This window comes from Leptinotarsa decemlineata, unplaced genomic scaffold (genome assembly GCF_025532065.1).
Source record: "Leptinotarsa decemlineata unplaced genomic scaffold, Ldec_3_MD MMD2_tig00000090_RagTag_RagTag, whole genome shotgun sequence".
NCBI lineage: Eukaryota > Metazoa > Arthropoda > Insecta > Coleoptera > Chrysomelidae > Leptinotarsa > Leptinotarsa decemlineata.
The window spans coordinates 3,476,409-3,493,711 of record NW_027412541.1 but is presented as its reverse complement, the minus strand read 5'-3'; the positions used below and the strand labels follow the sequence as shown (position 1 = coordinate 3,493,711).

The following is a 17,303-nucleotide window of genomic DNA, read 5'->3' as shown; positions in this document are numbered from 1 at the left end:
ATCAATAATAGCTTACTTATGCCGATGACAGCTTATTTATGTATTCGATTAAACTCGAGAGCCGAATACCTATTTTTCTTGAGTGAACAAATGAATATTTCAAGAACGGTTCATTTTTGGTATGGGGTGTATTATATAAACTCACATTAGAATTATGTCATCTACTAAAAAATGTGAAAATATATAGGTTATTACACTTGAATCAAGAAAGTTTGGTACTAATTTCCGGTATAACAGGAAGTTTTGGGAAAGCTCCATTATTTAAATTCGTTAAAGCATATTAAAAAAACATATTTCCCAATTTTCAGTGTATGAATCCTATTTTTTCTCAAAATACGGCTAACAGATGGTCATCGCACTGTCTCTATATAGCAACTCATTCAGGTGAGTTTCTAGTATTAATAAAGGCGGCAGCTGCTGGAATTTATTTACATAACTTCCAATGACATTTGATTCTATTTTCAATGACACCCAAATTTATAGTTTTTTTGACAAGTAGTTTTCAAGGTTTGCATTCGAGAAAATTACCGAAGTATTAAAAATTGGCTGTTACTGGTGGTAATGATTTACACTTTTTATTTGTATGAAAATTATTATATTATTTTTTTCGAATGAATCCCTATTTAAAAATATATATCCTTCTCGTAGGGGAACGAACATCAATCAGAAATCATGACAATGATTTTCTTTCATTTCTTGTTTTATTTTTCACAACCTTTCGTATGCTGAAATCGTTTGGAAGAGTATATCACTCCAAACTAAGAAGTATGTTTTGATTTCTCTAAATGCTAAAATATTTCATAGGTAATATCATTTAATTATAAATGAATATACAATTTGAGGAGAATGTTAGATATATTGTAATACAATTATACTTTGTTTATGTAGTGAATGCAAATGAAAAAGAAACACATCTTATCATCTTCAGATGAAAAGAAGAATATTAAATTAAAATTACCTTGTTGTGATTTGTTCTCCAATGTTGGTGCGGTAGTGACATCTATAAATTTGAAATGTAAAGTGGTGCTCGTTGTGGTGGTAATGTTATTGAAATTTGATGCATTGTTGACACCTGTAACGGAGTGATATAGTAAAAATGTGCAACGTGAGTCTAGAAGTAATAGAATGAATTTATGGATACCCAGAAGGATTATTTTAAAACAATCCCAACAACAGAACTGTCAAATACCCCTCCAAGTCGTTAGGACGTATGTGAAGCAATGCAATTCATCTGGATATCCGTTCATAGCAGGTTAGCAGTTAGAGAAACAGATACATTTGTTAGACCTGACCATTACACACAATCAGAATAAATTGGAGTTCAATGTATTCAGAAAACCTAGCTATACAGACATTACCATTCCAAGTAATTCTTTTCATCCAGACAGTTAAAATTAGCAGCCTACAATTGAATGTTGCACAGAGCATTCTCACTACTTTTGTCTGCAAACAATCTAGTTAGGGAAATTAAAATAAGTATAGGTACAGATAGGCCATAATAATGGTTTCAACGCAGACACAATCCAGAATTTAGTCAGAAAACAAAGCCGTAAATTCACTTACAGATTGATATACCCCCAGATCAAACAATCAGAAATCAATAAATGGGCAACTCTAACATATTTTGGTGAAAGAACAGATATAATTGCGAGTTTCTCCAGAAGAAACAATGTAGAAGTGGCATTCAGACCACAGGCCAGGTTATCTGATTTCCTTTTCAATGCCAAAGACAAAATGGACAGGTTGGAGAAATCTGGAGTTCATAAATTTGAGTGTCCGGAGTGTAATAGTGTTTATGTGGAAGAATGTTGTCGAAATTTCTCTAAACGGTATATTGAACATGAAATGTCCTTCAGACTAGGTAAACATGATTCGACGTTTTCAAACCATTTCTTGGGATGCAACCGCAAGTTCCATATCTAAACGATATAGAAATTTTGCACTATGCAAGAAAGGGTTGCAAGGTCAATTATTTGGAATCCTTGGAAATTCATAAGCATAAGCATTGCGAGTACAACCTGTAAAATTATCAAATCGATCTATTTTACTCACCGGTTTTCAGATAAGTGTACTCACATTGTCATAGGTAAACAAGATTCAGGTACTCAATTAAGTTAAGTACCTCTCTTATTACCCACAGTGGTGTTAAATAAGGGCTAATGTAATCAATCAGTTTTGGTTCAATTTATAAGTTTAAAAATGTCCTTATAGGACGAAACTGCAGTAACCTCAGTTACAAATGAAAGTGTCAAGAAACATAGAAAGTTTCATTTCTCATTTTTTATTCTATACAGGGTGTTTATTGAACATGCGGCAAAAATTAAGGGACTATTCCTTGGGCTATTCTGAGGATATTTTGTCCTTTGTTGACTTTTGATAGGGCGCTTCGTTTCGAAGATACGTGGCGAAGTATAATTTCGATAATAACAATTTTGGTAATATTTGAATTATTAACGTAGCCGAAATAAAAGTATAGCGTACTACACTGGAACTACCAAGTAATAAAAAATCTAACAATTCCGTTGGCGCCTATCAACAACATTCCGATTGCTAGAAACGGCTGCATACATTCAATTTGAATACTATGTCTATTAAGTCATCCTGCTGTTTTTGAAAGAGTTCGAGAGTTGATGAGAAGAAGACTAGATTCTTGCATACGAGCGGGGGGTAGTCATTTTCGACAGTTCTTGTAGATTAAGAACCATTACATGTAATTTTGTGTAATAAATTGTTATTGTCGAAATTTTTTTTCGCTCCGTATCTTCGAAACAAAGCGCCCTATCAAAAATCATCATGTTACGGTAGGCTGGGCGAAAGACGACACATAATTGTCAGCGGAGTGTCGGTCACAGAAAAATACGCGTTTAATGAATTATTCTAAGTGAAAGAGTACTTACGCCTACTGGCAATTTGACATCATAGTTTTTTACAACTCTTCCAATCGTAGAAAATTTGGGATTCCAGGTTATTTTATCTGGATAATATTATTTTTTTTGGGAAAACATATCAAGCCTGTGAAAAATATGTTAACATGACTATATACTGGTTGTTTCAAACTAAGTCGACACCATTGCCAACTCCGATATTATTGATGCTATGAATTCGGTGAAATGGTCAAACTAGTAGCATTTTTAATGACCTCCTCAATGAAGAAAATAAAATGACTGTCGCGTTTTCAAAATATTTTATAAAATGATTTTTGTAATGGAACATTTTAACATGCATTTCGATTCGTAATAACATTTTCATTTCAACAACAAAGATCATATCAACTTTCTTCCTAAAGTTGAAAATGAGCGATTTATGTGGAAATATTTATTTCTTTCACTAGTGCAAAAAATTTGTTTGTTTTGGCGAATGAAGAGCTATAAAATATCAAGTAAACATTCAAAGACACCGCTTTCTTGTTGAACATATATTTGGGCCCTTCTTTTGACGCTATGTGTTGTTTTCAACACAATTCGGCCATCAATTAATTATAGTTTCAATATAATTTTTCAGTTCATCTACATTATTATGTTTCATTTTGTGCACCTCATTTTTCAAATAAAAATCTAGAGGTGTCATGTCTGGTGAACGAGGAGGCCAGTTAACAGGATCATTTGTAGCAATCCATCTGTTTTCAAAACAATCTCGCAACATTCTTTTCACGCCACTAAAATTATATGCTGGTGCTCCATTCTGTTGAAAATACATCATCTGACAAGCCTCCAGATCAAGATCATCAAATAACTCTTTCAACACTCTTGTTAATAAATGAATGTAACGGGGTCCTTTCAAAAAACCATGGTAGAAGAATGGACCGATAATTCTGCCTCTAAATAGACCACACCAAATATTAATACTAAATCGTCTTTGCGGATTGTGGGGATGGACTAGAAATTGATTGTCTACTCCAATGATGAAAATTATTTCTATTATACATCCCACAATTTGAAAAATTAGCCTCATCGCTTCATATAATATTTCTATAGAAGTTTGGATCTTGTCTGCATTTACTCATAAACCACCGACAAAACCCCAATCGTCCTTCAGGGTCATCATGTTCTAGTGTTATAAGGAGAAATCTTATGTTTCTTCAGAATTCATCGAATAACTGCTGAACTGGTATGATGAAATATAGGGTATTCCATTAAAAAAAATCCTTTTATGAATTATTTTGAAAACGCCAAAAATGCTACTAATTTGCCCATTTCACCGAATTTGTAGCATCAGTAATAACGGAGTTGGCAATGGTGCTGACTTAATTTGGAACACCATGTATATTTTTAATCAATGCACGTATTGTGAAGTATAATCTGGTTTTTTTTATTTGTTTGTATTTGTTTCGTGAATCTTACGATTTGACCTTCACAACCTTTATTTTCAAAAATATATCACATGTTTCGCTATCGCAGTAGCTATTTCGTAGTATGTTATTTACTGAGAAGAAGCTACTGTGATTGTGAAACGTTATATATTTTTGAAATTTTAAGAAATTTTAAGGTGTAGTTTATGAAATTACTATGAATCTTCATCAAGTAAAGGTTGGATCGCTCCGTAATTTGAATCCACTACGGCTGTGCACGGCACGGGATAAGTCATTGAAAAATTAATGAAAGGCGTTGTCGAAGCCAGCATTTTGAATGGCAAATTCCAAGATGAAAATATATTGATACCACGAATCCCTATTATACCTGCATATGCGCCAATTAATTTTAAACGTGTGCAATTTCTAATTACATTGATTAATAAATCCCAAGGCCGAAAAAATGTCCGTTTGTGACTTGGATTTGAGCACACCATATTTCACACACCATGTTTGCCCTCGAGTGGGCAAACCATACAGTTTGTTTGTGTTAGCTGAACATGGACTAATGAAAAATATTGTACAGCATATAGCATTAAGAGATTATTATTATTCGTGGGTGTTATTTTTCTGATAGACATAATTCATGTTGGAAAACGTTTGCCGGATCTGCTATTAACACTACGATCAATTCCAATGGAACTCATTTTATTCTTTTTAGTACATTAACTTGGTAGTTCAAAAAAATATTTTTTACTTTTATTTCGAACTTTATGATTTGTGATTCTTAACAACTCCATTTCTGTTAATGCATCATTATTGTGAGGTAATTTTCCTGTAAGTTTAGGTCACATAGAATTTGAAATGACGTAGTAACGTCAATGATACGCAAACTATTGCTTATCGTGTCCCGCTTATCAAAGCGGTTTCATCAGATCGTATTAACATACTAACAGGTGGTTATTGAAACTGGTGATATAATTCTTCAACTTGTATTGTATGTAGTGAAAATAGTTTCCCACGTAGAAAGTCTAAACCTTTCTTTCTTCAATAATGGTGTGGAGGAAGTGCTTTTGAAAGATGTTTAATCTTCTCTCGTTGGCCAATACCATAAAGTATTGCTGATGAGGATGGTTCTCACTTCTCCAAATTGGAAATTTATTCCAATTTTTTCTCGTTAACCAACTGCGCCGTACGAACCCTCTAAAGGAATTTCTAGGACCGAAAAGAAAGCTTTCAGTGAATATATACGCGAATATGCGAGTCCCTATGGGTTGTTGGACCAGGGTCGATAGTTTGTAATGAACCAACACTCTTGTCGACAACAATATTTCTTTCACCTTTAGAAATGCATTTTCACAATTTATAATCCATGTACATTTGACATTTTTTTGTTCACATAGGTGGTGTAACAAAGTAGCTAAATTGGGTATGAACTTCCATAATGATTTATCCTGCCCAATACTGACTGTAACTGTTCAAAATTTGTGGACGCTGGTGCATTTTTTATTGCCAAGATGTTTTCTGGTAACATGTGTAAACCGTCTTTATCTATTATGTAACCAAGATAACGTATCCTACCTTGAGAAAAACTACATTTATTCTGTCTAACTTTCAACCCCACTTCCTGTAATCTAGAAAAGAGGCGATTCAATCTATCTAGTTGTTCGCTACAATTCCTTCCTCATACGAATATATCATCTGAAAACATACACATCCTTCAATGTTTTGAGTCAAAGAATCGATGATTTTCTGAAATTTTTGACGATGCAAATGCAACTCCATAAGGTATTCTTTGATAATGAAATATACCTTTATGGTTACAAATTGTAACGAAAACCTTAGAATAATTATCTAGACATATTTGCGTGTAAGCCTGTGAAAAGTTAATTCTAGAGAAAAATAATCCACCCTGTGATCCAATTTCTAAAACTGTGTTCAACGTGGTTTTAAAATCTCTGCAAATTCCGTTTTTTAAACTGACGCAATAGGAGTTGCCCAAGGACAATAATAGTTCACCGATTTAATTATACCTAAATCTTGCAAATTCTTCAATTCTGCTCCAACTGTATCACGAATACCATATGGCAATGACCTTGCTCTAATGAATTTTGTACTTTCAATTTCAGAGAAGCTGTACCTTTATCGAAAGTTTCTATTCCTGGAGAAAAAACTGAATTATATTTTCTCATTGAAACTTGTAGGTATATACAGTGATTCTATAGAAAAATGTATCTGATTTATGCCAAGATATAAAAAGATATAAAATCTCTACTGAGAATAGGAGGTCCACCATTTTATATAACAAAAATATTCAAAATATTTTGAACATCAGTACAGCTGACAGTGACTGTACACATCCCCAAAGCTAACATTTTTTCACCTGTATAAACATTCAAACATTTATCTGGGGGTTCATAATTCAAAAATTCTCTTTCCAAAAAACATCAGATATAGGAAGCCGATGTGCTCGTACCTGTATAAAGTTGAAGTGAGTAATTCTTACAATCAACTAAACTTCATATGCCCTTTGCACTTGCACAAATTATACAAATTATTATAAAATCGGCCATTTTGCGTATTATGATTACTTTTACCACAGCACTTGCACTTTTCCTCAGGTCTAGAACAGTGTGATGTTTGCAATGATGAAGCTGGAGTATGAAATATGATTGAAGATATATGATGCACTCCTGGTTCCGATTTGATGAATGGTTTTCTGCTGCTGGAATAATTAATTATCCTCCGACGCCATTTCCGCCAATTTAGTTTCTAAAACATCTTCAAACTTGGAAGACCTGAAAAGTCTAGATTGAACTGACCCTTTATCAAATCCAACGATGAATCGATCACGTAACATCACATCAATTACTGTTTCTTCAAAACCGCAGTTGAGAGCTAAATTTCTAACTCTTGCCGCCCACTTTGGCACTTTCTTCTTGATTCTTGTAGGCTGCAAAAAACTTCGATCTGGCCACAAACAGGAACTCGGACACTTTGAAGCACTGATTTAACAGTTCTGTAAGTTGTTGATCACTTTCTTTCTCTGGTAACCTTGGAAGACACAAATTATATATCAACTTGTATGCATCTTCATCCAAGGCATTCAACAAAATGGCATTTTTTTCATCCTCAGCAATATCATTTACTTGAAAATAATCGTCAAGTCGCACTTATAAATTACCTACTCGCTATCTTGAGCACTGAATTCCCGTACTTATCCATAATATGATGGATTTCGATTAGTTTGTGGATCTGGCAATTTTGCGAGCCAAAATTTTTATGAACTTTTTATGAAGTGTACACCACTCCTAGTCGCCATTTCTAGTATGTATTAGAAATGACTGGGTGAAATTATGAAAACTGCAAATTAAAACCATTTATTTACATAAATTGTTTCCAATCGACTAAAATGAATGATATGTATATCATTGATTGAATACATTTCAATAGTATATCACAGTTTCGAAGGTAAGGCGTTTTGCATATTTTTCTGAAGTGAAGTTGCTGAATCGAAAAGTGTTGAATTGTTTCCGCTAACATTTCTCTCAGCTACCTGCTCTATGATTTCTTTCATGTTCAATTCGTAAGGACTTCATTCAACTTCGATGCCTGCACTTTTTCTTCTGGGCGATACAACCCATGAACAAACTCCATTTAGTTTTTTGCAGTAAGGTTTTGAGTTCGGAAGTTGTTGACGAGTGATGGATTTTTGATGGTCCAATGAATAATCACACAAGTAGTTTGAAGAAAGAAATAACTCCCAAGGAGTGATTTTGTGAAAATCAAAGAAAACTGTGTTGAAACTGTGTTTTCCTAATATACAAACGATTTATTCAGTTTATATCTAAATAGCATCCTGATCAATTAGAAAGATGTAGTTAGTTACCAGCTGTAGTAGTGCTGTCCGCAATAACCAACAAGGTCTATAAAAATCTCCCAAGTGTATTTATTGAATATATGAACATTTGAAATTACAAGATTCTGAAAAAATAAGAGTTTGACTAAGAAAATATTTTTCACTTTCAGATACTTGGAAAACCTCATTCGTCAATAGTATCTGCTTTTTTTTGTCGCCACATGACCAGTTCGTTGTAAAACTCTCTTTTCTCTGTAAGCATGTAGGATAATTTTTTCTGGACAGTTTTTATTTGTTCATAGTTTATGAATGATTTCTCTGATTAAGCATTATCTGAAGACGAGTGGTCAGAAATGAATGAAGATGAATAATCATTCAGAATGATTCCGTCCGTAGATGAATTCTAAGACTGAGATGATATTCCGTGCACGAGATGAGTTCCGAAGATATCGTTTTCTGAACGTGGACATACTCAACGAAACAACGTCTATTTGAGCCATTTGTTTTCAGTATTATACTTCGGTCGCCAGTCCATGCATGTTTACTGAACTTGTCTTGAGCAAGTGACAATTTGAAAAAGGAAGTGAATCTTCGAATACTTTTCATCTTCAAACCCAACAAAACTTTCAACCCCCATTTAAAGGCTTCTCTTGTGGCTGTCATTTCTTTATAACTCAATTTATCGAAAAACTCAATTATCCATTTCTTCACATATGTTTCAGTCATCTAATACCAACAAACACAACTTAATGGAGGCAATATGATGTTGCGAACAGGGGACTTGGCAATTACGTTTTGAAATTGTTAACTTTTGTCTACAACTGATAAGAACTTTCACCAACCACTTTCTAGATGAATTTAATTTTTCCAGTTATCACTGAACATTTTATATTTACCAACATATTGAGTTAAATGTTATGAAATAAATTGGTTCGTTGCTCATTGAAGTCGCATAAACTATTACGAAAAAAAATTGACTATTTTCTTCCATTCTTCGAAAATTTTACACTTTTTTTGTATTGTGATAGCCAAAAAGTTTTTTCCTGAAAACTTTGCGTTTCTCAAAATATTGTGTCCGTGTGATTATAATCAATGGGAAATATATTTTTTTTTACTGAACAGAATAATTCTTACTTGTGATGCACTGTTTGGAACCTTTGGTGCGATATAGTAATGAATATTACTGAATATTTTTCCCAACACCAAACCGTTATTTTAACACCTTGACACGTGTTTCGATCACCAAGTGATCATCTTCAAGAGGAAATTCAAACTTGTTTGATCAAACTTGTTCGATCACCAAATGTTCATCTTCAAGAAGATCAAACAAGTTTGATATTTCTCTTGAAGATGATCACTTGGTGATCGAAACACGTGTCGAGGTGTTAAAATAACGGTTTGATGTTGGGAAAAAACTCCAGAATAATTCTTGTGAAAAGGGTGGTATATATTGATTTCCTTTGAAAAACACAACATTCAAGAGATTCGTATATTAGTTTTGACGGTTTACTTTATTCTAAGGTGAGTACATTCATAAATTAGATCAAAAAATGGCAATAAAATATATTCTTTATCTAGGATATTATTGATTATAGGTATAGGTGAGTATAGGAGTTCAATGAACTCTGTATGAAAAACTACTGTTGAGTAAAATTTAGAGATAAATAAGTACTATTCAATCCGGTGCCTCTGATGACCAGCAGGCTATAATAATACTAACCTTTAAAGAAAGTTATTTGCTCCGTAGACCCCAAAAGTGAGTTGTCATAGTAGAAAAGTGTCAGTAACAGACAAATGACTCCAAATATTGCTAAGAATTTTTTTCTATGGAAAATAGGTAAGTGCTCCTGCATTGTTTCAAATCTGCAAAAAATCAAAACATATCATGTAGTAGTAACCAATTAATGCATCCATAAAATATATTTTTACAAAAATTATTTAATAAACACATTTAAAAATGTAATATTTCAGAAATATTATTCGTCAAATAAAAACATCACAACATGGATGTCTTGAACTCATAGTTCAAGAAACTAATGCTAGTTTTTTGAATTTCATACCACCCAGTCTTAATATAGAATAAAATTCATCGCTAACGGAGTTTTTTCAAATTACATTTGCACGGAAAATTATCTTCACTATTTGAAAGAAACACACGATTTGTGATTAAATTAAAGCATCTTTACTCTGTATTCGTAACACCGCCATTTGCGACTCCGCCGTTTGCTTTCCTTTGAGGGAAGACACCACAATGAATTTTCTCAAAAGTGTTGGGGGGGGCCAATAAGATATCGTGTTGAAGCTCTTTTAATTTTTTTTTGTAGATCTGTGAAAAATATATTTTTGAATATAAATTTGTTTAGCTGTTTCTTTTCTATTCAATCAGTGGAATGTTCAAACTGATGACCACTCGTGTCCTTACAAAGATGAGTATTTTTTTTGAAATTTCCTTTGTAAAGCATTTTGATGGTACTCGTCGATACTCCTCCGAAGTAAATCTCCTAAAGACGCTGGTTGTGTTCTATACATTTCACTTTTAACATATTTTCCGTTTCTGAGAATATCCAAACAGCAAAATCTTCAGAAGATTTGCGTTTCATTTTGTTACAAAACTATCAGGCGGAATAAAAATTTCAGAAAAGAGCTTTCAGAAGATGTCTCACTCGACCTTTAATGAACATATTCTGGTAAGAGTCTCATTCTTACTCGAAGGGAGAGACATGAACTGAAAAAATGTCTCATTCATTGAAAATCGACACAGTTCATTATGACGATTTTGCTTTGTTTTTGTTGGCGGCAACTCCTTAGGTCAAATATCTGCAAATAACTTGTGGAAATAGAACTAAATTTGGAATTAGAATATACAATGCATGACAATACGAAATATGAAAATATGTCTTTCGTAATAGAAGAGTATGCTGTGTTGAATACTCATGTTAACAAATAATATTCTTTAATTAGACAATCTTCCGAATTTTCTCAGTATCAGATATAGAACATGGAAATATACCTACTATAAATCTCCCATTCACATAGTAGTGAGGCCGGAGGTAAAGAAATGTCTACGAATGGATATTTCAGATGTATTACATTCACTTGAATTGAAGTTACTATTTTCCAGTGGGAACTATGCTCTTACTGAATCAATAACAATGATATGGGTGATAAAATGGTTGAGGTTAAAATGGTTTTTGGGATTCGAAGGCCATAGCTTATTGAAATTTCTTCCTGATGTTTAGATGGCGTGAGTGACTAGCTTCTTCAGAGGTTTATACATCCTGAATTAATATCCGATGAATATTACGGTTTCGAAACGCGTATTTATGCTGTGTTAGATAGTTAGGACTGCTGATACCTGGATTAGGTGATGGGTCGGTAACATTCACTGACTCTTTTCCATCTGCTGTCATACTGTTTGCTATCCTTGAACTTCTTATAGGATCCATATCCGATTGAGGTTCACCGCTTCTTCTTTTCTGTTGAAATTATCCTTGTGTTTGTGGATCTCTATTGCTTCCCGTACCAGCCGACTATCCCTGATCCCTATCCCTGATTAGGGGTAATGAGTTCTGTGTTTTCGAACAGAATTCAGACTGCAGTTTCTTTCATGCTCCTTCAGCTTTGTTTCCATGGATCTTTTGGTGGTTGCGATATATACATTCCCACAAGTGTGCGGTATGCGATAGACCCCTGCTGCTGATGGTGAGTCCCTTTTGTCTTTTGCCGAGCTGAGGCTTTGTTGTATCTTCCTGGTTGAGCTGAAAACTGTTTTGATGTCGTGTTTCCCTAACAGGTTTCCAATTCTGTCTGTGACCCTAGGGATATATTTTAGATACGCGCGTGCATCCATCGGATCCTTCTCTCCGTTTTGAACCGTATGAATCTTTAGTTTCATGGCTTTGTTGATCACGAGTATGCTGTATCCATTGGATCTCAAGGCCACTCGAAGGTGTACAGTTCTTCGTCTAGATGCTTTGGTTCACATATTCTTCGAGCCCGTTTCATTGGAGTAGAGATGACACCTCTCTTTTGGCTAGGATAATGGTTTGATTGTGCGTGCAGGTATCTATCCGTGTGCGTGGGTTTTTGATAAACTTTGTGGTTTAGTTTAGCACCGAATATGGAATCCCATTGTTAAAAGTTCGAAGATAGAAAATAACATGACGGCAGGAAGAAAACAGTCTATGAATGTTACCAACGTATTACCTAATCCAGATACAGGCATTAGCACTATAAATTACCTGACACAGCATGAATACGCGTTACGAAACCGTAACATCAAGTCATCGGATATTAATCCAGGATGCATAAACCTCTGAAGGAGCTAGCCACTCGCGCCAGTGAAACTTCAGGAAGAAATACAAAAAATCCATGGCCTTTGAACACGAAAATTAGTGACACTGAATTTAACGGGTGTTTTTTGAAAGCTTAGCCAATTAGCAGGGGCATCAGAGGAAGAAAGAAGAGTAATAGTCGGGTTATGTGATGGAATCGGCCGATACTTGATGAAAGTAGATATATTATGGAAGTGTGCGAGATAAAATTGAACTTGTACGCCTTATCGGAGATAATGCTCTTTCGGCAAGAGAAGCTGTCAGAGAATTTCATATCAGACATCCTGATGAACTTCCAGTGAGCAGTAGTGCGGTGAACCATATATTAATTTTATTTTTAACGAAACATGTGGTGTATCGAAGCATATGCTCAAAAACAGAAACAATCCACATTGTGAGAATAGAAATGGTATGCGAAAATGGCAATATTTTTGTAATAATTCTCATTCAATTTGGCGAACGGCTAGTTTGAACTCAAATATCCCTAGAGCAGATATCAGGGGATGTCTTGTAAAAAATTGAATCAAACCATTCAAGCCAGAAATTTTACACACTCTGGAACCGGGAGATGATGAAATGAGGTTAGAATTCTGTTTATGGGCTCAAGAAGAATATTTGAATTATTGTTTAAACTTCTTCAAAATAATTTTGTTTAGTGATGAAGTTACGTTCACTTCAAATGGGGTAGCCTCCCCCCAAAATTGAAGGTGATGGTCTGCGTCCTAATGGGGTTATAAACGCAGAAAGGCAATATTCCCATAAAATAAATGTGTGACGTGGAATTCTTTTTAAAAAGTAATCTGAATGGAATTATATTCTTAGACTTTTTAGGAAATGAGTTTTAGGACACAATACATAACTTACCACTGCAGGATCGCCAGAATTTGAAGTTTCAATTAGATGGGTCTGCTGTACATGATGTAGTTATTGTACGATAATGGCTAATAATAATTATGGAAATCGATGGATAGGTCGAAATAGTCCTTACATCGAGTGGCCGCCAAGATCACCGAACCTGACACCGCTAGATTTTTCTTCTTGTTACTATGAAGCAAAAAGTTTACAAGTGCAGACCGCAGTCCGTAGAAGATATGCACATCAGAATATCTGCAGCTTGTTCAGAAATTACAACAGATCAATTGGGAGAAGTAAAATTGAATATCAGAAGAAGGTATGACAAGTGCATTGCGATGAATGGCGGATTGATTGAAACAACAAAAAATTGATGAATGTTCATTCCTCTTTCTGACTACAATTATTTCTTAACTTTTCCAAATGTTTGATTCGTCCAATGATTAATTGACCAGAATGAATATGTTCATTCGTTTATTCAATTTTCTTTTTTCATAAACTACATCTCACGATTTGATATCCATAAACTTTATTTGAAAAATTGGTGTATCACGACATGTTTCGCTAACACAGTAGCTTCTTCAACAGTGATTTGAAATCACTTTTTCTCAAACAAAGTTTGTGGAGATCAAATCATGAGGAGTAGTTTATGAAATTACTAAAGATCTTCATCAAGTAACGGCCGAATCAACCAGAAAAAAAAAATACAATTTTCCACATAGTTATCAACGATTAATCGATGTTGATTTTACTTTTCAGTCCATCAGGTACTTGAATTGAATCATAATAAAAAATTCTTTGATTCGACTACAGAATTATAATTATTGAATATTTTTTTATGAGATTTAGTATGCCACCATTTGAGAGGTCGCCCAGTGTAGTATACAAAATCGAATTCAAACTGCAGTTCAAGCTGCTAGAAAATAATTGAAAATCAAAAGTTGAATATATAAGTACTATTCTGATCATTCGCATATTGATTTCAATTTAAGAGCCACCGGTAGACACTGTTATACCCTGTTGGGCATCGTCAGTACCGGGCAGGTGGTCCTCGATTGAAGACAAAATATGAATAACCAAGAAAAGTACTTGATGAAGATACTTGCGTAAACGCAAGCGAGACATAAGTGGAATAATCTATTGGTGTAACACCCAAATCAAGTTGCTCGGATTCTCCATTTCATATAATTTCTAGAAACATGTTGATTCATTTTCCGATGGCATTACAGGATAGCTTCCCAAATTTCTGCTACCACAGTTGTCTGTTGATTGGTCAAACCACCAACACTGACTTAAAATTTTGGCAAGTTTACATGGGTGTTACACCAATAGGTGGTTCCACTTATAAATTGCTTGCGTTCACGCAGTTATCTTTATCAAGTACTTTTCTTGGTTATTCACACTTTGTGTTAGTAAGTAAAGCTATAGGTTATGCTGTAGACGACCCCTCCCGATATAGAAGGCCCAGACACTCTGTCGAATGAAGCCCTCATGTCCCCCGTTAAAAGATGAACAATCTCTTTATCCTTGACACCCCAGTCAGGCACGGGTTTCACCGTGAATGGCGGTACTGATGTCTAAGGACATTCATGCCGCCATACCATGATCAGTTATGACCCATTTGTCCTTCTGACAAACGCCAGCCTTAAGGGTAAGGGAGCCAGGCTCCAACCTGTTCGAAATTAAAATGAAATTGGTGTCACAGTTTGTCTTCAATCGAGGATCGCCTACCCATTACTGACGATGCCCAACAGGTTGAAACAGCTGTCTACCGGTGGCTCTTAAATTGAAATCATGTTTGTAGTAGTCGATTGTTTCAAGCGACACGTCTGAATGGAGTCTGATGGTAACATTATGAAAACTAACCTGTTGATTTCCCAAAACGATTTCCACACTCAAAATCCCAATTCGAAGCAGTATGTCAACACTCATTCAGAGAATTCCACTGTTCGAAATTATTCCAAACAAGGATATTTATATTGATAGGGAATTCAGTTTTACTGCCTGACACCTTATCTATTTTCTTTTTTTTTTCGATTGCAAACCAAGAAAACATCACAAGAGGGGAATAATTGCCACTATCAAGGTCTGTACATAAGCGTACGTGAAAAGTGAATAATAAAAAAGTTTCATATAGGTACATGGTTCTGAAAGACTTTATATCCTATTCTATAAATTAAAGTCAATGGAGCGAATGCTCACACTCGCATCGTAATATGTGACAAAAACTGATTATTTGTTTTTAGTGCTGATGATTGTTATCTAAAAAATCAATTGAGTTGCACTCCACTTGCGGAAAAATAGAATGCTTTTGAAATAAAAGTTCGGTACATACACAATACTGAAATATACATACCCAAGAAATGAAAAAATGTGTTACGAAAAAGGATTCTATTTTAAAAATTATTCTACATTCGATTGCCCCCCTTCAATATACTCCCCTCCTTTCGCCACACATCTTTCCATACGTTTTTTCCATTGATCGACGCAGTGCTGGAAGTCTTCTTTGGTGAGGGCTTTTAGAAGCTCTGCCATTTTTTGCTTTACCGCTTCCATCGACTCAAATCGGGTGACTTTCAAAGCAGATTTTATCTTCAGAAAGAAAAAAAAAGTCGCACGGTGCCAAATCTGGTGAGTACGGCGCGAGTTCGAGCACTGGAGTGCGTTTATCGACCAAAAACCGCTTTACAGTTGGCGTGTTATGGGCAGGTGCGTTGTTCTGGTGCAAAATCCACGAGTTGTCCTTCCACAACTCGGGCCATTTCTAACGAACCCGTTCTCACGGTGTTGCCAAAACTGACAAATAGTAAGTACGGTTGACATTCTGACCTCTGGAACCCATTCAGTCATCACGATACCGTTAATGTCGAAAAAAAAACAATCAAAATTTCCTTGAATTCTGAATTGGTCATCCTAGCTCTCTCGGCAGTAACTTAAGCGCTTACACCACACAAAAACACGCGCACGAGGTAGATAATTGTCCCCATAGGCCTCTTACTACAATTTATAGCACTCTGTCGGCATTTTTTTCAATTTAATGAGAAATTTGAGATTGATACATTACTTCTGTTTTTCGTCACACATGGTTTTCGGCACGAGAAAAAAACACGTTCGTTTCAAACCGCTGCTGCACAAATGCTAAAATATTGTCGAGAACGTGTTTTGGTCCGTGAATAGAGAATATTTCCAGATACTCAACGCACTACTCGTTTTTTCTCCACCCCGCCCTCTAGGGCGTCCTTTAGGCGAGCAGTCTCGTTATTTGATAGCCGAACCTCGTCAGTAATGAATAAATGAATGTACTGACCCGTTACCTGATAGAAATGCATAATTCTATCCACGATAATAATTAAAGAATCTACGGTGTTAGCGAAACGCATCAAGAAATTAAAATGTTTTGAGAATTGTTTTATCAATATCAATGAACTTACATCACCATTTCTTTTTCATTAATTTACATTACGTACAACCTCGCAATGGAAACAACTGACGGAAATCATCTGAAAGTAAAACCTCATCAACCACAGAGTTATTAGCGGGGTACATTACAATGTCATAGATATAAATATATATAAATACATATTTGATTGAATACATTGATTTTTTTAATGAATTGTATAGTTTTCTCAACATTGTTATTTAAAGTGGGTTTTATGTTCTCACTGATGATCAGTAGCTCTCCTTCGTCATAGTAGTAGAGGCAAAGACATACAATGTGTTCCACTGTCAGCAGTGTATTGCAAAGGTCAAATGATTTGGGAGTTTGCTTCTCGAACAAATGCTCATGTGTAATTCTAGTGTAACTGATCCTCAAAGGAGTTATGGTGACTTGATCTCTCCTGCTTGAGTTTGTATAGTACTGTTCGATCAATTTGGGATTTATTTTGAAAAATTTATTCGCAGTTAGCTTTTGCCAACTCTCTGTCCAAACCTGCTGTTTGAAAGAAAGGGATAGAAAGAGAAACGTCCC

At 34.9% G+C, this 17,303-nt stretch overlaps 1 protein-coding gene across 16 annotated transcripts in view; it reads right to left on the bottom strand.

The window, feature by feature from the left end:
* Nucleotides 1-17,303, bottom strand: part of LOC111511999 (uncharacterized) — an 82,763-nt gene that overhangs the window by 20,738 nt on the left and 44,722 nt on the right. For 9 of the 16 annotated variants that reach the window (XM_074172362.1, XM_074172357.1, XM_074172359.1 and 6 more), the window contains 2 exons: nucleotides 9,868-10,010; nucleotides 959-1,072 (listed from right to left, as the gene is read on the bottom strand). In XM_074172362.1, the coding sequence (XP_074028463.1) occupies nucleotides 959-1,000 (42 nt within the window). In that variant the 5' untranslated portion in view covers nucleotides 1,001-1,072; nucleotides 9,868-10,010. Of the gene's footprint in view, nucleotides 1-958; nucleotides 1,073-9,867; nucleotides 10,011-13,345; nucleotides 13,595-15,199; nucleotides 15,350-16,764; nucleotides 16,828-17,303 lie in introns of those variants that run through there. The other 7 variants (XM_074172361.1, XM_074172365.1, XM_074172364.1 and 4 more) reach the window with 5 other exon arrangements.